The sequence below is a fragment of the Oryza glaberrima genome, chromosome 3, assembly GCF_000147395.1.
Source record: "Oryza glaberrima chromosome 3, OglaRS2, whole genome shotgun sequence".
In the NCBI taxonomy this organism is placed as follows: domain Eukaryota; kingdom Viridiplantae; phylum Streptophyta; class Magnoliopsida; order Poales; family Poaceae; genus Oryza; species Oryza glaberrima.
The window spans coordinates 27,595,683-27,614,926 of NC_068328.1; the positions used below are offsets into that span (position 1 = coordinate 27,595,683).

At 44.1% G+C, this 19,244-nt stretch overlaps 2 protein-coding genes across 3 annotated transcripts; both read left to right on the plus strand.

The window, feature by feature from the left end:
* Positions 1 to 1,258: 1,258 nt before the first annotated feature.
* Positions 1,259 to 7,526, plus strand: LOC127768470 (probable linoleate 9S-lipoxygenase 4). The gene is made up of 9 exons (XM_052294052.1): positions 1,259 to 1,647; positions 2,263 to 2,552; positions 4,532 to 4,775; positions 4,871 to 5,209; positions 5,318 to 5,403; positions 5,500 to 5,607; positions 5,753 to 6,060; positions 6,146 to 6,409; positions 6,509 to 7,526. Exons 1-9 carry the CDS (start codon positions 1,437 to 1,439, stop codon positions 7,290 to 7,292), a joined length of 2,634 nt encoding a protein of 877 aa, XP_052150012.1. The 5' UTR covers positions 1,259 to 1,436; the 3' UTR covers positions 7,293 to 7,526.
* Positions 7,527 to 11,016: 3,490 nt separating this feature from the next.
* On the plus strand, positions 11,017 to 19,244 carry LOC127766060 (protein ETHYLENE-INSENSITIVE 2-like). Of its 2 annotated transcripts, XM_052291083.1 has the most exons (7): positions 11,017 to 12,219; positions 12,475 to 12,561; positions 12,731 to 12,844; positions 12,930 to 13,142; positions 14,109 to 14,285; positions 14,375 to 17,236; positions 18,113 to 19,242. In XM_052291083.1, exons 1-7 carry the CDS (start codon positions 11,968 to 11,970, stop codon positions 18,383 to 18,385), a joined length of 3,978 nt encoding a protein of 1,325 aa, XP_052147043.1. In that variant the 5' UTR covers positions 11,017 to 11,967; the 3' UTR covers positions 18,386 to 19,242. The 2 variants fall into 2 exon arrangements, with proteins under 2 accessions (XP_052147043.1, XP_052147044.1); XM_052291084.1 differs by lacking the exon at positions 12,930 to 13,142 and having other exon boundaries at positions 18,113 to 19,244.

Consider the following 19,244-nt stretch of genomic DNA (forward strand, 5'->3'; position numbering starts at 1 on the left):
AAGACGAACGGTCAAAAGTTGGATACGGAAATCCAAAGTTTGTCGTTTTTTTTTTTGACGAGGGAGTAGCTGTGGCTCGTTCTCGAGGTGGTGCTGTCGCATCCTTTGAATTAAACGCATGTGTAATCATTTTTTTTTCTAATAGAAAAGGGTAAGGTGACGCATGCTAATGAGTTTGTGCCGATTCTTCGTTAGTTTACTCAAGTAGATATGGTAAACAACCAAACAATAGACTGAAACATGCATAAATTGCATACAAGATATTGAGTTTTACTTTTCCATGGAGTTGAATGCCTTGGAAGGAGCAGGCATTTTATACAAGTTCGTAAAATATTCAAAATTCGCAAGAAGCCAAAGCACCGTGTCCACAGCGCGCCTAATGAGGTAATGCCAGGTTTGATGCATCGGATATTTGTAAGAATGAATTAACCAGCTGACGGGACACTGACGTTGTACGAACCCAGCAAAATTCAACATTCTGAATAGTACCCGAATTCAATTCCTTTCCGGGTTCAAATTCTCTTTTGAACTTTGCGATGCATTTATCCTTATCCATCACACGCACACACGGCACACGGGTGTTTATGCTGGTGTGCGGCGAAACACCCCGAGTATTTCCCTCGTTTTGATCATTCGATCATTCCATGGTTTGGTTCCACCATTTGGACAGTCAACCCGGCAATTGTTGGCATCAAGCGCGGCGGATGGCAGCGACCGCCGACCGGTACACCGCCCATGTGCCACAGCCCGCCCGCCCGCGCGCGCCAGCGGCCAGCCTCTCGCGAATCGATCCCAAAAACACAACGTTTACAAAAACTATTATGAACTAGAGTGGATTTTAATCTATCGAGGAGATATTTATAATTGTTTACACACTTAAATAATTAAAAAAACAATGGTAAAATTAAAATTTTAAGAAGATGTATTAACATGTGATATATCAAATTTTAAGTTATACCATTTAAAAAAGGTAAATTAAACAATAATTAATGCATATTTATAGTTAATTTTTTTATAATATGTTGAAGTTAAATTTAAATTTAAATGTTTGTGAAGCGATTTATATTAATCTATCTTTTCATAAAAAGTTTAATATTTTTTTTGTGAGGAAAAGTTTAATAATTATTTAAGTGTGCATACCAACAACAAGGGATGTCGGTACGATGGTACTATCCAATAGTTTCCCTGTTACGAACTCCTCCGCTTTGGTGACTCGCGACGGCGATGCGCGGGCACCACAAAGCCGCCGCGGCTGGTGGCCTTGGCCGCGTCGCTATAAAATCCCACCGCGGCTTCGTCTCTCTCTCCATCAGCCCGTCTCGCTCTTGCTCCGCGTTCCGCTTGGCTTTCCGGCTTTAGCAGAGTAGTGAGAGAGAGAGAGAGAGAGAGAGAGAGAGGAGGAGGAGGAGGAGGGGATTGACTTGTGATCTGCGAGGATGCAGGTGCAGGGGTTCTTTGACAGGTTGACGGGGAGGAACAAGGAGGCGTGGAAGGAAGGGAGGATCCGTGGGACGGCGGTGCTGGTGAAGAAGGACGTGCTCGGCCTCGGCGACTTCCACGCCTCCCTCCTCGACGGCGTCCACAACATCCTCGGCCACAAGGAGGGCGTCGCCTTCCGCCTCGTCAGCGCCACCGCCCGCGACCCAAGTAAGCACCGCCGCCGCCGCCGCCGCTCGCCGGCCAAAGCAAAACGCTCATCGTGCGTGCGTTTCGTTTCGTGTTTTTTTTTTTTTTTTGGTGTGTGCGTGTTTCCGCTCCAAAGCTTTTGCCTCGGCGTGATTGGTTGGTTGGTTGATTCGTTTCCTGAACAGGAGAAACAGCCGCGATTTCTCTGGCTGGGGTTTCCGTTTAATTGCTCTCGCTAATAGCTTAATTACAAACCGGTATTTGCAGTCTTCAAGCGTTGTTTGCAAGCTTTTCCTCGGAAAAATAGCGTATAGTAGTAGTACAAATTTGAAGTGTGCAGTTTGGTTGTTGTCACGCATTCAATGCTACTTCCGTAGAGAAGAAAGGAAGGGAACATTAATTAGTGGAGTGATGGGAGGAGGCAGCATTGACGGTCAACGTCAACACACGTCCCTTAACCCCTCAACAATGTACAATCAAATGTGATTAAATGTGATTAAATCAAATCAAGAAAAGGACACCCAATTCCATTGATCGTCCTGTCGATTTGTCCCCCACTTCATCGATGGATCTGTTTTTTCAAAATTTTCTTTCTATCTCTTTCCAATTTTTTGTCTATTTTTTGTGGATGGACAGGCAATGGAGGGAGGGGGAAGCTGGGGAAGCCGGCGCACCTGGAGGAGCTGGTGGTGACGATGAAGTCGACGGCGGCGGGGGAGTCGGTGTTCCGGGTGGCGTTCGAGTGGGACGAGTCGCAGGGGATCCCCGGCGCCGTCGTCGTCACCAACTCCAACCGGTCCGAGTTCTTCCTCAAGACGCTCACCCTCGACGGCGTCCCCGGCAAGGGCACCGTCGTCTTCGTCGCCAACTCGTGGATCTACCCCGCCGACAACTACCAGTACGAGCGCGTCTTCTTCGCCAACGATGTGAGTCCACTCCTAGTCCTCCTCTTGGTCAACGGTCATCTTAGTTACAGTAGAAGCCTAGTAGTACTACTCCATTTTCATTTCCAGATGGGCATTGCCAATGCCACTGCTCTTCTGCGGTGTTGCTCAAAGACCATAGTTAATTGTTGCTAATGAGCAGTACCGCTACATCTTAAGCTAAAGAAAGATGAGAACTTGTTTAAGAGCCTTGAGCTAAACCGCTGACATTAACTATATAAGCCTTGAGCTCCCTTGCTATTAGGAATATTGAAATCAACATGCAAATTCTAGTGGTCTAATCAATACGAGAACATAGTTGTTTGTGCCAAAGTTTGCAATTGATGAACTATGTACGGTTCAGTAGTTTGGTTGCAGTAAGGAATTTTCGTTCAGGTGGGGGTCTTTCAGCCGACCATGAATGCATGATGATAATGGATGATACTTAGAAAAATTCAAGGCAAAGTTTTCATAATTGCACTGAACGAGGGTTTCTGATCGGATGGTCCATGCCAAGTAATCTTGGACACGTCACTTAGAAAATTGATTACTGCAGACGATGGTACAATAATTGATGACCACTTTCTGCAGACAATATGATGACTGCAGAGTGCAGATACTAATAGAAACATCAGGAACAGTATGAATCTTGGACATATGCCATCTTACATGTGCATGAAAATATGTAAATGCCTCTACAGTGACTGGAGATAGGCGGCTATCACCAACTCATGGATTTAGATATCGCAATGCCTTTAGAAATCCTTGAAAAGCTAAACAAACATATGCCATTTTTTTTGTCATAACATATATTTATGGATTATATATTGGATCATGGTCAACTTTCGTTTTTGAAGTGTTTGTTGGATTAGGTACCGTGATAGCTGTACCTAGATCCAAATAGCATATGCATATCCACCTTGTCTCCTGGAAATAACTGTGATCTAGAATTTGATCGTATCTTTTCTTAATTTACTACACCTATAGATTAATAGATAGCATCCTTGTCCAGTCTGTCAGCAGGTTAGGAGTATAGAAGCTGACTTGACTTCCACTATGATCTACAACAAGGAAAGAAAGTTGGATAGAACAGCTGATAAGTTGAGTTACTAGCAGTTTTTGAGCTTGGTGCTGCAGTCTAGTCAACCGTCCAATTGTCCATAGTGATGTCCGGGATTCAGGGCTTGCCACAATAAACATATAGTGGAAATAACATCCTGTACTCTACAATTGGCTGTATAAAAATGAAGTTGTTCTTTTTCAAGTTATGGCATCGACAACTACTCGTAACTCATGAATGGTACATGCTAGTCTATATTATTAAAATGATCCTACATTCCTACTGTCAAATCATGCAAGACATCACATAGCTAGAAAATTACACCTGCTGAGTTCCATTTTGAAAATGACAGTCCTTTTACTAGCCACTTTTTGTTTGATTCTTCAAAATGATTGAATGCGTCTTGTGCTACTTGTCCTAGACAACACCAAACTGAATGCCCACAGACACAAAGCCACCAACCGCTCGTTCGTCCCTATTAGCGACCTGGTCTTACAAGCAAACAAAAGAATAGTTTAGCTTGGTCACCACTCACCTGTGTGCTGTTTAATTAAGCTTTTGTTTATGTATCATGCATGGCATATGCAATCGCTTGATCTACAACTAGTTGATAGAAATAAAAAAATTGAATGCTTTTCTTTTGTTTATGAAAAAAAAAACAAGTAATAGCTGCCTCTCTGACAATCAAATGGAGGTCATTGATACTGCCTGTATTTTCTTTCAGTTTTAAAGAATGAGTAGTAATATAAATTCACTTTCTAATTGATTAATTATAGTAATATAAATTCACTTTCCAATTGATTAATTAATACTCCTGCTATTAGGGTTTTCACCTGTCAGCTTATCTTCTTGATGAGTGACTGAAACTGCTCATTCTATTTACTAAGTTTATCTGTTGCCTTATTTTCTTGCTGTTTTGCAGACATATCTGCCTAGCAAAATGCCTGCACCTTTGATCCCTTACCGGCAAGAAGAACTCGACATTCTACGAGGGGACGGTAAAATTGGACCATACAAGGAGCATGACCGTATCTACCGTTATGATTACTATAACGACCTTGGCCAACCAGACAAAGGCAGTAAACTAGTACGACCAGTCCTCGGTGGCAGCCAAGAACTCCCCTATCCCCGTCGAGGCAGAACTGGCCGGGCCCCAACAAAGACTGGTGAGTTATAGATATCATGCATTTTCTTCAATTTGAATTTATGGCACCTTGCAACTGGTTCCCTCAAATTCTTTTCTTGCTCAATATTTTCTCAGACCCAAATACAGAAAGCAGGCTTCCTCTGCTGGACTTGAACATTTATGTCCCACGCGACGAACGGTTCGGGCACCTCAAGATGTCAGACTTCCTTGGGTACTCTCTTAAGGCTATTGTTGAGGGTGTTCTCCCAATAATAAGGACCTATGTCGATACGACACCAAAGGAGTTTGATTCTTTTCAAGACATCATGGAACTCTATGAAGGTGGACTGAAAGTGGCCAATGCCTCTGCACTAGCAGAGATCAAGAAGAGAGTTCCCTTTGAACTTATTAAGAGTCTTTTGCCAGTTGCTGGCGATCAAGTCTTGAAGTTACCCCTACCACATGTTATCAAAGGTAACCAGCTTTCTGCATGAGCATAACTCTGTATGGTTATACCTTCTTGGGTAATTTGATTCTGTTCATATTTGGTATTATCACAACTTATTGTTTATGATGTTTCAGAGGACAAATTTGCTTGGAGGACTGATGAGGAGTTTGCACGAGAAATGCTCGCAGGAGTTAACCCAGTGATGATCAAGCGTCTGACGGTTAGTAACTTCATCGTTGTAGGATATGCAAGTATGTGCATCTGTGCTCGCATAATGGAGTGAGTAATCTTTTTTTTGTTCTCCAACTGATCACAGAATTTCCCGGCAAAAAGTACTCTGGATCCAAATGTGTACGGTGACCATACCAGCAAGATCACCGAAGCTCACATTAAGCACAACATGGAGGGCCTCACGGTGCAAAATGTATGCTGAATCACTGACATACAAAGCGAAACATTTCAGCTCTAAACATGCATGCTATATCTTTGAAATGCAAATAACTCGTATATGACTATACTAGAACTGCATACACTCAGGAGATTGACCAATAAGTAACCATGCTATGCAGGCACTGAAGGGCAACAGGCTTTTCATCCTAGACCACCACGATCACTTCATGCCGTTCCTGGACAAGATCAACAAGTTGGACGGTAACTTCATATATGCGAGCAGGACCATTCTGCTCCTGAAGGACGATGGCACCCTGAAGCCCCTGGCGATCGAGCTGAGCCTGCCGCACCCCGATGGCCAGCAGCACGGCGCCGTCAGCAAGGTGTACACTCCAGCCAACACCGGCGTCGAGAGCCAAATCTGGCAGCTCGCCAAGGCTTACGCCTCCGTCAACGACTCTGCTTGGCACCAGCTGATCAGCCACTGGTACAGAGCCAGCCTCCTCTGTTTCGTTTTCTGTGTTGGAGTATGAAAAGGAGGCTCATGATGTTTTTGCATGTTGCTGCTGCAGGCTGAACACGCACGCCGTGATCGAGCCGTTCGTGATCGCGACGAACCGGCAGCTCAGCGTGGTGCACCCCGTGCACAAGCTGCTGAGCCCGCACTACCGCGACACGATGAACATCAACGCTCTGGCACGGCAGACACTCATCAACGCCGATGGCATCTTCGAGAAGACCGTCTTCCCAGGCAAGTACGCGCTCGAGATGTCCTCCGTCGTGTACAAGAACTGGAAGTTCACCGAGCAGGCTCTCCCCGTCGATCTCGTCAAGAGGTAAAACCAAAATGAATGACATCTTGCAAAGCTCTGGCTGATCAGAACACGGCAAGAACAACGATGTGACCAGGATGGGTTTTGCTTTTGTGTGTGCAGAGGGGTGGCCGTGCCGGACCCGACGAGCCCGTACAACGTCCGGCTGCTGATCAAGGACTACCCGTACGCCGTGGACGGGCTGGTGATCTGGTGGGCGATCGAGCGGTGGGTGGGCGAGTACCTGGCCATCTACTACCCCAACGACGGCGTGCTCCGCGGCGACGAGGAGCTGCAGGCGTGGTGGAAGGAGGTGCGCGAGGTCGGCCATGGCGACCTCAAGGACCAGGACTGGTGGCCCAAGATGGACACCGTCCAGGAGCTCACCCGGGCGTGCACCATCATCATCTGGATCGCGTCGGCGCTGCACGCGGCGGTCAACTTCGGCCAGTACCCGTACGCGGGGTTCCTCCCGAACCGGCCGACGGTGAGCCGGCGGCCGATGCCGGAGCCGGGCACCGAGGAGTACGCGAAGCTGGAGCGCGGCGGTGACGAGGCCGACCTGGTGTTCATCCACACAATCACCAGCCAGTTCCAGACCATCCTCGGCATCTCGCTCATCGAGATCCTGTCCAAGCACTCCTCCGACGAGGTCTACCTCGGCCAACGCGACACGCCGGAGTGGACGTCGGACGCCAAGGCGCTGGACGCGTTCAAGAGGTTCGGCAGCCGGCTGGTGGATATCGAGAACCGGATCAAGGACATGAACGGCAACTCGGCGCTCAAGAACCGGAACGGGCCGGTGAAGATGCCGTACATGCTGCTGTACCCCAACACGTCGGATGTCACCAAGGAGAAGGGCCAAGGGCTCACCGCCATGGGCATCCCCAACAGCATCTCCATCTGAGTCTCGTGTGCATTCTTTAGATCGATATACGTGTGCTATTGCTAGTGTTGCGCGTTTGCCGTCGTCGATTTGTTTCATTGTTTGTATCAGTGTGCATTACCGTGATTCTTCGTAGTTCAGGGTCTCAGGGATAAGTCGTTGCAAATGTGAGTAACCTTGAGGCATGGATAATTTCATTAGGAATTATTCACATGGAATAATGAAAGTTAATAAAATCATTTTGCTTTCAGAGTTTGTTTCAACTTTTATGATCCATATATTCCCAAATAGCGAAACAACGTCGTTTTAGAATGCACAATTGAGCTTTTTTATCATCCTTGAGGGTGAGAGGTACCAAAATCCCATCCATTCATTGAGCCAGATCCAAGGGTTGACAAGATTTAGTACCAGGAGGTACAGGTTTCATGTGCGCACGGTACCTCCTCGCCGTCCGCATGCAATACGTGAGCGGAAGGGAAAAATTGTATTTTAGCATTCACATTCGTTCATTCTAGTGGATAGGAGCGTCTGCGTCTCCAGCGGTCCAGCCCAAGCAGGCAAAGCAACCTTCTCAATCCCGACCTCGGCGGCAGCGACGACGGCGTCAGGTCGGCCTCCTTCCTACACGGTGGCTGCGTGGAGCTGGATCGATTACCGCGGTTGCGTAGTGTGAAGGCTGATTGATTACTACCGCGGTGCCTTTCCGCATCTCAGTGGTCCAATGCAGCGCTTGCCACTGCGTCCAACAGGAGGAGAGCGGCGAGGAACGACGCGGCATGGCGTTGAAGGGGAGGAAGCTAGGACGCACAGCGCAGCCGGCCAGAGCAAGGAAGGGGAGAGATTTGCGGCAGCTGCGGTGCAGATAGAGATTAGCAGCCGAGCAGGTTGCAAGTCGCCGGTGCGACAAGGTGAGGGGAGAAGAGACACAGACCTATGCTGTGGATAAGAGTTCTCTCTCTCTCTCTCGCTCTCTCTCTCTCTCTCTCTCTCTCTCTCGTTTTTTCATCTGGTCCATCCTCACCCTGCTAAATGAACGATTGGATTTGATCCAGTACCTCCCATTACTAGTACCTCAAGGTACTATTTCAAGGGTGGTAAAAAAGCTCTACTAAATTTGTCACAAAAGATACTTTCACGCGGCTATATATTCAATATTGAAAATCAATCTTCTCTTCTACCTTACCTCTATCCTAGTCCAACAGTAAATTGTCCTTGATTAATGCGAAATTTTTCAGATGGGGGAAACTCCTATCTTGACAACGAGATACTCAATGACAGACCATCTCATCTTCCCCCGTCTACTCCCTCCAGTCGTTCCCCTCCTGTGCTCCCCTTCTTCTTCTCCCTCCTTAGCCATAGATACTTAGATACTCTCTCCGTTTCACAATGTAAGTCATTCTAACACTTCCCACATTCATGTTGATATTAATGAATCTAGACATATATATCTATATAGATTATTAACATCAATATGAATGTGGTAAATGCTAGAATGACTTACATTGTGAAACGGATGAAGTATTTGATACTCCCTCCGTACTCGTAAAGAAAGTCGTTTAGGACAATGTTTAAGTCAAACCTTGGGAATATAAATCATGAATAACTCTCAAGTTGTTTAGTTTGAAAATGTAAAAATTATATGAATAGATTTGTCTTGAAAAATACTTTCATAAAAGTATACATATATCACTTTTCAATGAATATTTTTATATAAATAAGAAGTCAAAATTGTGTTTTGGAGACTGCGTCGATATCCTAAACGACTTCCTTTATGAGTATGAAGGGAGTATGTGAATAGGCATGGTGGTAATGGGACATGCCACCAGCATTAAATCTAAAGGCCTAAAGTCTGAGCGCACATGGTGGTAATGGGACATACCACTAGCATTAAATCTAAAGGCCTAAAGTCTAAGCGCACATCGATGACAAGGATGATGAACGTCACTGGACCCATGGCCTCCTCAACTCCCCATCCTCCGTCTCATGCTTAAGGCATGACGATGTGCACCGGATTTGACTCTCATGGAGAAAAGAGGCAAACAAGGAGAATTGATACCGGCCGGCACGAATTCCTCCTCCCAGAAATTGTCATTGGTGATGGAAAAGGAGACCATGAGGCTGCTATATATGGAGCTTTGATTGGCACCGAACATGGTGAAGCGATCATGTTTCTCACCCACCTTATGTGTAGGTACGTCATATGACACATCATCTGGTTAGTACCCATAGGTAACAGCTAGTGTTGTTGCTTATAACACCGTGTCCTAGCACCTAGCCGTCGACATCAATATTGACCGTTGCCACGATCTCCTCCTAGCGATGTTATCGTGCTTCATTGTTGACGGGTGGCTTTGCTCAGGGGCGTCCTTAGGCCCATGCGGGCTGTGCGACCGAACAGGTCCCCCAAATTTCAAGGGCCCTAAAATATTAAGTATACCCAATATATAATAATATTAAATGCTTCAATTTTAGTAAAACTAAGCCCCCAAAACAATGCAAAAGGTGAATGATCCATTTTCCAATTTCCATCGTACAGTCGTCCGTGTCGTCGAAGTCCCAACGCCACGTCGCTTCGTCTCCTCTCCTCAGTTACTAGGCCACTAGGACCCATTTTAATATTTTGTACGGGGACCCAATTTGTCCGGGATGCCCTGGCTTTGCTCATGACAAAGACACGAGTGTGTCGTGGGCGTGGGATGCTGCCAAACTCACGAGGAGGAGCCATGATGTGAGTTTTCAGGAATTATCCCGTCCGACAAGTATTCCGTTATGTGAGGAAATAAAACATAAATTTACGGATAAAACATATGCCAAATTAGTAAAGAAAAATTACACGAGAATCGTTCTACTGCCGAATCTACTAGCCGGACACATTGCTGTGGTGGCCATAATCCTGCGACCTAGCATGGGCTGCTGCCGACTGATTTTCTCGTGTCGTCTCGTCTGCAAGCTCATCCTGGTGGGAGCACAGCACAGCAGAGAGCTAGACGAACTCACAACCCCAGGTGAACGTGGTCAAGTTGCTCAACATACACGTGCAAAGCTACTTTAGCTCCTAAGGTTTTGCATGGGTTTAAGCATGCCGCTCCTACGCACGACGACGACGAAAACAGGAAAGGGTGGGTGGGCACGCTTTTGCAGCTGAACTCCCCGAGATAGAGCGGTTTGATGGAACCCGAGAGACAAAGGAGACAACGGCGTGTGTTTGGTTAATTCGGCAGCATCTTCGGCACGGGACCAGGCGTAGTATCGCGTATATGCCCTCGTCTCGACTCCGCCGTAATCTGATTCGACCGCGGTCTTCTTCTGGAGAATATTATGCTTGCTCATTTTAAGCTGTGCTTAGTTGGCGAAAAGAAAATTTTTAAGTGTCATATTAAATGTTTGACTGGATGTTGGAATAGGTTCTCAGACATGATTAAAAAAATAATTTCATAACTTGCTTGGAAACCGCGAGATAAATTTATTAAGTCTAATTAATCTTTCACTAGCACATATGTGTTACTGTAGCACTTATGTGTGACTCAAAAGATTCGTATCACGATTTTCATGCAAACTGTATAATTAATTTTTTTTAATTTATATTTAATGCTTATATATGTGTCTAAAATTCGATGGGAATTTTTTAAGAAAAAAAGTTTAGGGAACTAAGGTGTCCCTCCTTTCCAAACACCACCTAAACAGGCCTTAACAATCTACAAAAAGGCACGGGCATAGCACGAGCTTTGCCCTTTTTTCTCGCGCTCGCACATCCTCTCTTTCCACGGTTCCACTAAAAAAATCCACTTCACCTAGCAGCCGCTCTCACCTCCACGCGCTCTCCGCCACCGGAGCACGAGCGCGACTGCCACCACCTCCACCGGATTCATCTCCGCCTCTCGCCGCGGCAAAGCCCCCCGAGCTTGGATTCCTCTGGTTTTTTTTTCCTTTTTGCGTACGAATCTCTTGTATATCCCTCTCCTGTATGTTGCGAGAAATCAATCTAGTCCGAATGGTGTGCTCCTGCGTGCTGGAGTAGTCTAGGTATACCAGTTTTGTTCTCCAAAGCATTTGGGATTGGGTTGAATGGAACATCTATGGTCCACGCTAGGTCCGCCCCTGGCTGTGATGGATGGAGCTTAGAGCAGGGGCAACCTAGATCAGGGGTGTCTCCCTGGGGGGTTTTCATGGTGCTGTGGATGTTCACTAGCTTTGGAGGGTTTGATTAGGGCCTCTTGGGTCATAACAGGAGGATTTTAAGGGACCTGGATTTGGTAAAGCATTTTTCAGGCATGTGATGCTTCTTGGGGAGGATTTCATGGTGTTGTGGATGTTCACCAGCTTTGGAGGGTTTGATTAGGGCTGCTTGGGTCACAACAGGAGGGCTTTAGGGATCTGAATTTGGTAGTCATTTCAGGCATGTGATGCTTCTTGGGGAGGATTTCATGGTGTTGTGGATGGATGTTCCCCAGGTTTGGATGGTTAGACTTCTTCGATCACCACAAGAGCTTTGAAGAGACCTGAGTGGATAAGCATTTGATCCTTCTTGGAGGTGTTTCATGGTGTTCTAGATGTTCACCAGCTTCGGAGGGTTTGATTAGACTGCTTGAGTTAACAGTGTTCAAGGGACTGAATTTGATAAGCATGTCGGGCATTTGATCCAGTGGTGTGGATTCGTATGCATCTTTTGTTGTTATAAGATTTGCTGCCACAAAAAATGGAAGGTGTGCGCGGTATAGAATCTCTGGCTACTGGAGATGGTCGGCATCATCTTTCCCGTACACTTGGACCGGTGCTCCTGATCTCGATGGGGTATATTGACCTTGGGAAGTGGGTGGCAACGATAGATGCCGGGTCTCGGTTTGGCTATGATCTCGTAATACTGGTGTTGCTTTTCAACTTGTCGGCCATTCTGTGCCAGTATCTGTCGATGTGTATCGGCATGGTCACTGGGAAAAATCTTGCGGAGGTACCACTTTGCTGACATTTGTCGTCACCTACTCACATTTCTTCAGTTTAGCTCAATGAATGGCTGTACCTTTTTTTCCTAAGTGGAAGTATTTAGTTTACTCGGATAGCATCAACCACATAAAAAATAGTGGGGGAGTTCTTCAATTTTTCCTCCTTTTTTTTTCTTTAGAGGGGTGGTTGATATTTCATATTCGTCATCTATCATTTTCTTCGAGAGCTGTTAACTTTTGTAACAATATTACATGAACGGAAGATTTGCCGCGAGGAGTACAGTCCATCAATATGTGTCATCCTTGGTATTCAGGCAGGATTGTCCTTGCTAACCGCGGAACTAACCATGGTATGTTCATACACTTTAGACAAGCTTTCCTCTCTCTTTTTTTTTTTGTTAATTCTTTGTTCTAGAGTTAATTTACCAATGTTATGCATAGTTGACCTATAGGAGCATTCACTACCAGAGAATTCAGGTTTTTGCCAGCTTTCAAACTTTTAATACTTGGTTATTTCAGCTTTCAGGCATATCAGTCGGATTCAACCTGGTCTTTGAATATGATGATCCTATCGCAGGCTTATATTTTGCTAGTGTTGTGGTCAATTTGCTACCTTACACTATGTCTTATCTGGTAAGCTTATGATTGATCTCAGAATATCTGCAGTTCTGCACCACTAAGAGCAACTCTAAGACGTTATGCCTTTACTTTATTCTAGGGCAAACGGATGGCTGGGACATTGAATGCATGCGTAGCAGGCTTTGCACTTCTTTGTTTTGTGCTTGGTTTATTAGTCAGTCAACCAAAAATTCCAGTTGATATGAATGCAATGTTCCCCAAGTTGAGTGGTGAAAGTGCTTATTCCTTGATGGCGCTTCTTGGCGGAAATGTAATAGCGCACAATTTTTATGTTCATTCATCAGTTGTACAGGCAAGCTTCATTTCCTTATGCTGATGCTTAAGTAAATGCTGAGATAGTGGCTTTTGTTGAACTTGTACTCCACCCATAAGTTATATATATGAGTAAATACTTCTGTAACTTGTATAACTATTCTGATCAGTCCATGAATTCTGAGGACAGTTCATTACTTGCCAATTTTTGGAAAAATGGTAGAACCTATTTTGTCCCTCATTTTTTAAAAAAAATTCCCACACTTGGCATTATAGTTTAAGGTTGGGCTGTTCAATCCAGGTTTTGAATGGACTGTTCAAAACCGGGCAATGTCAATCTTGCTGGCCATGAAGCTAATCACATAACTGAGCCTGCTGATTTCTGGTTTGCACAGGTTGACTTGACCCCAGGCTGTAGTTTAAAGTAACCGGTTTTCCTAAGTTGTGTTTTCTAATACATGATTGGTATTAGTTTTGAAATCTGCAAGGAAGCTAATTCTGGTTCATGCTAAGCCATGCAAGCATAATCCTGCAACTTTGTGGTATGATAATAGAAACTGGTGTGTGGGTTGGCAAACCAGAATCATGCATCCTATGCTAAGATGTGCAAGCATAATCCTGCAACTTTGTAGTACATTCTTTCCATATTAAGAAAAGAGTAAGAAAAATATGCATAGATTGATCCAAATGCTTGATTTGTTTTTTTGCTCATGAAAAATTTCTTGCAATTTTCTCTAAGCAAATGATGATCACTAAACCTGCATTTTAAATTTATATGCCTTTTCTACAATCAACTAATAGAAAGTCAGGGGATCCAATACAGTTTTTTGTTTCTGAAGCTTAAACTTGTCATAAAACGTGTAAGTCGGTTCTACTGTACCTTTGACATTTGTGCTCTCCGTGCCATGCAGTTTTCGTAAACCCACACCATTTTCCTTTTTTATTTTTTACCTTTTGTTCTATCTGCTATGCCATGTTTTTGTTAATTCAGAAATCATTTGTGCAGGGCCAAAGACAATCTACAACTCTTTCCCTTGGTGCTCTGTTCCACGATCACCTGTTCTCAATATTGTTTATTTTCACTGGGGTTTTCCTTGTGAATTATGTCCTGATGGGCTCAGCAGCAGTTGAATCCAATAATACTCTGGTTACTTTTCAAGATTCTGTAGATTTAATGAACCAGGTTTTTGCCTCCAGTTTGCATTCTGCTTGTTTTGAGTATGAATTCTGCACCATAGTTCCTTCATGAGTTCCTCTGAATGCCTTCTGCAGATGTTCATGAATCCGATGGCACCAATTGTTTTTTTAGTGATCCTTATCTTTTCGAGTCATGTCATCTCATTGACATCTATTATTGGCAGCCACGCAATTTTGAAGAATTTCTTTGGTGTAAACTTGCCTCATTCTGCTCATCATCTGCTACTAAAGGCCGTTGCCATGGTTCCTACTATGTACTATGCAAAGGTTGCAGGTTCTGAAGGGATATATCAGTTACTCATTATCTGCCCAGTTATCCAAGCTATGTTCCTTCCTTCGTCTGTTATTCCTGTTTTCCGTGTTTCCTCATCAAGAGTTATAATGAGCAGATATAAAATATCTTTGTACGTTGAAATATTGGCCATCCTAGCATTTCTTCTTTTGCTGTTCACAAATATCATTTTTGCTGCGGAAATCCTGTTTGGTGATAGTACCTGGACAAACAACTTGAAAGGGAACACTGGAAGCCCTGTTGTACTTCCGCATGCCATTGTAGTTCTAATTTCTTGTGCATCAATTACTTTTACGCTGTTCCTGGCTGTCACTCCACTGAAGTCAGCAAGTAATGAACCTGAAACTCAGGAGCTATCTGAGCACTCTCAGAGAGAAGATCCAGATACTACTTATCAAAGAGAAGCAAGTAATGAACCTGAAACTCAGGAGCTATCTGAGCACTCTCAGAGAGAAGATCCAGATACTACTTATCAAAGAGAAGCAAGTAATGAACCTGAAACTCAGGAGCTATCTGAGCACTCTCAGAGAGAAGATCCAGATACTACTTATCAAATAGAAGTAAGTAATGAACGTGAAACTCAGCAGCTATCTGAGCACTCTCAGATAGAAGATCCAGATACTTTTTATCATAGAGAGGAGCTTTCTCTGGTTGAACAGAAAGAAGATCATACGACTTCTACTATTAATGCTATTCCCAGGATTTCATCAGAAAGTTATCAAACATCAGCTTTGGAGCATAATGACTTTCCTGACATCACTGTGGAGTCTGGTCATGGCACTCAGCAGCTTACTGCTTTTGTGCCAATTATTCCGGAGGTCTCATCGTCTATCAAACATAAGGAACCAAAATCAGTAGTTATTGACCAGACGGAACCAGTGCCAAAGGTTTGTACTGCCACAGTAGTAGAACATAACACTGCTGAGAACATCAAAATGAAGAGTACAACTTCAAAGCATGTCCAAGAAGAAGCAGGAGCTAGCATGGACTATGATACTGAGGCTTCTTATAATGCGGAAGTCAGCAAGTCTTCTGGAAACAAGGCACCTCCAATTTCTGATGACCCAACATCTCTTACTTTGAGCAAGGGGAGAGACTCTGATGCTGGTTATCGTGGCAGTAACCTCTCAAGACTGCCTGGTTTGGGTCGTGCAGCAAGGAGGCAATTAGCAGCGATTCTTGATGAGTTCTGGGGACATCTCTTTGATTATCATGGTAAGCTAACGCAAGAAGCTAATGCAAGAAGGTTCAACTTTCTGCTAGGACCATACCCGAAAGCAGTTAGAAGTGATAACCAAGCCATCGAAGCTTCTGGGAGCCCCTTGATGAGAGATGCAATACGAGGATCAGCTACCATACAGAAATCATGGGACTCACGTGCTAAGGAAGTCTCTAGTCCAGGCTTTAATTTTGGGCTTCAGATGGGTCGCATTGGATCATCAAACTGGTCTGAGAGCATGCGTTTATCTAATGCTGACATCCCAAGGCCAACTAGCACCTTGTTTGAACAAAATACTCAGTTTTATTCAAATTATAATGTCCCATCTTACCCTGACAATCAGTTCTATCAACCTGCTACCATTCATGGCTATCACCTGGCAACCTCTTTGAAAAGTATGAATGCAAGTCACAGCACGCACTCCAGCATTTCACTAGATCCACGGCGACTTCCTAGATCATCTGAATCTGCTGGTTCTAACTACGCAGATTCTGCAAGGTATGCTCGTAACCAAGATGTAATTGGTTCACAGGGATCCGCTTCGCAAAACACAACAATGAGCTGTTTAGATACAATGACAGTGGAGAGAGCTTTTTACAATCCTGCCTCCGTTAATGAGATTGAAGGGGTTGGTTCATCTGCTTACTCAAAGAAGTACCATAGTTCACCTGACATATCTGCACTAATTGCTGCAAGTAGGAATTATTTGCCAAATGAAGTAAATTTGGGAGGTGCTGCTGGAAGCAGTTCATACTTCAGTAATTTGGCATGTGAAAGATCACAATATGTGAACTTGGGATCCAGTTCCACAGCTCAATTTGCACTTAGCAAGCACTCACAACCTAATTTCCATAGAGACACATCATCTATGCAGTCAAGTGTGAACCCAAGTACTGAATCCATTTGGGCCCAGCAGCCGTTTGAACAATTACTCGGTGTATCAAGAGCAGAGTTGAATAAGGGCGAGGGTAACACCGACCAGAGATCAAGTGGTGTCACCAAACACGATTTCTCTAACAAAGAATATGAGGTGAAACTTCTTCAATCACTCAGATTTTGCATCATGAAGCTCTTGAAACTGGAAGGATCAGGATGGCTCTTTGAGCAAAATGGTGGCTGTGATGAAAAATTAATTGATCAAGTTGCTGTAGCTGAGAGAGTTTCACAACATACCACTGAAAATCAGTTATCTGCTGATCTCCAGCTCCATAGTTCTGATGAAGACTTGCAGCCACTGCAAAGGAATGATAACAGGGATGCCAATTGCATGAGCCTACTGCCCAAGTGTGGAGATGATTGTGTTTGGCAGGCCCCCCTGATTGTTAGTTTTGGTGTCTGGTGCATCCGCCAGATTCTGAACCTGTGCCTTGTCGAAAGTAGGCCAGAACTTTGGGGCAAGTATACATATGTTCTTAATCGTCTCCAGGTATTTTTTTTTTCTATTGCTGTCTATTTTGGGCAAACTGCAATATGGAGGGTAACCCAGGGATGCAGATCATCAATGGTTGCTTCCTGCATGTAGCATACATACTATATAGGCTATTTTGGCATTGTTGTGAATTATGCTTCCTACATATAGCATACAAACTAGTACTATATAGGCTATTTTGGTATTGTTGTGGATTACGATAATCTTTATTCGTATGATGGCTTTAAGATATTTCGGTTTTTTATTACCTGTTTTTGCCTAAATCAAATTGACAAAGATATATTTCAGTAAAAAAGAGAGAGAGATTGATTTCCCAATAATAGTAGAAGTGGATGGATATGGGAGAACGGCAACAGCTTGATAACCAAATTTGACACTCTCTCTGATTTTTCAATGGATTGTGAAAATACTCCATATAGCAATCCTATTTTCCATAGGAACTTTAAAAATAAGCACTGTCAGCACACATAACAACTGCAAACTAACCATATACTTGCTATGGTGGCTGGGAATATTTCGTGATGTATGAAAGTATGAAACACTGCAATAGATGGCATTCATTTATATAAATTTAAAATATAGTTGTTTGCAGAGAACTTTGTTTTGTATGACTATCATTTTCTTCGCCTGTAGATGAATCCTGCAACTTGTAAGTGCATTTTGTCCTACTCTGTGCTTTTAACCATAAGATAAACCTTAATCAGAAATCCCAACTACTGATTTCCTTCAGAAGTGCATAAAAACTTGTGAGTGGGTTCGGTTGCATTGAGAAATTGACTTCTAATGCGACTTGCATGCAGCAGAACTGCCCAAACTTCTGCCACACTGTTTGGACTTCAAGTTTGCTAATTTTCTTTTTCATTTACTTGCTAGGGAATACTTGATCCTGCATTTTCCAAGCCTCAGAAACCCATGAAAGGATGCGTATGCCTTCAAAAAGTTGCCAAGCCCATCTCTGGTACTTTCACCACTGCTGGTATGATCTTGGAGATGATTAAAGACGTGGAACAAGCCATTTCTAGCCGCAAGGGTCGAAGCGGCACAGTAGCAGGAGACGTTGCTTTTCCCAAAGGGAAGGAGAACCTAGCTTCTGTCCTTAAGCGATACAAGCGTAGGCTCTCGAACAAGACATCTGCAGGACAATAGCGTGGCAGCGAGCTTTCTTTTGTTTCTTGTTTGTATAGGGTTCTTGGGGCTGCTCCACAATGTTCTGTTTTTTTGTGCTCCTCAAACCTTGGGTTTTTTCGATGCACACGATCTCCAGAGTGCCTGAGAGCTTCTTGATCTTTGGTCATTTTTGCACATGTTGTTTATGAAGTGGCCAAGGGTGAATGGTATACCTTGTTTATTCATCTTATCAGCGAGATCTCAACAGTAGATGATATTTGCTGGAGCAGCAACATTGTAAAGTTCTTTTTCCAGATGAACATTCTGAAGTCCGCTGGCTTGGCTTTCTGAAATCTCAACTAGACTCGTTGTTCCTTTCGGCTTTCGCTGTTAGGTTGTTACTGAGAATTTTCTGTTGGTCAGCTAAGCTTGAGTTCTGGTCCTTCTGGACTAGACACAGTGGCACACGATGCAGCGGATACCCATGTGCACGGCTTATGTCCACTTGTCTGATGTTAATTTTTCATCGTGCTTGCTTGTTACTGTAGTTGTTACTGCCTTACTGGTATCATCCAGGAGTCATATTTTCGTTGTTTGCATCTCTATAACCTTTTCCAGGGAAATGCATTGTTGCAGTCTTTCTGAACATATACTTGATGAATTCTTGAGTTTCCATGTACTACGATTTATTGACTGTAATTGGATGGATCCTGATCAGCTAGGAAAAGCTCAGGATCAGCAGAGAGTACAGTGGACGGTTCACTGTACAGTACACACGATCTATCTCGCTTTCGACAGGCAGGATTGGTCAGGGTCCATAAAATTCAGGCTTCTGTGCAGCTGAGCTATAGTGTCTTGGACAAGGGCCCCCACATTTGCATCATTGCACGTGCCACAA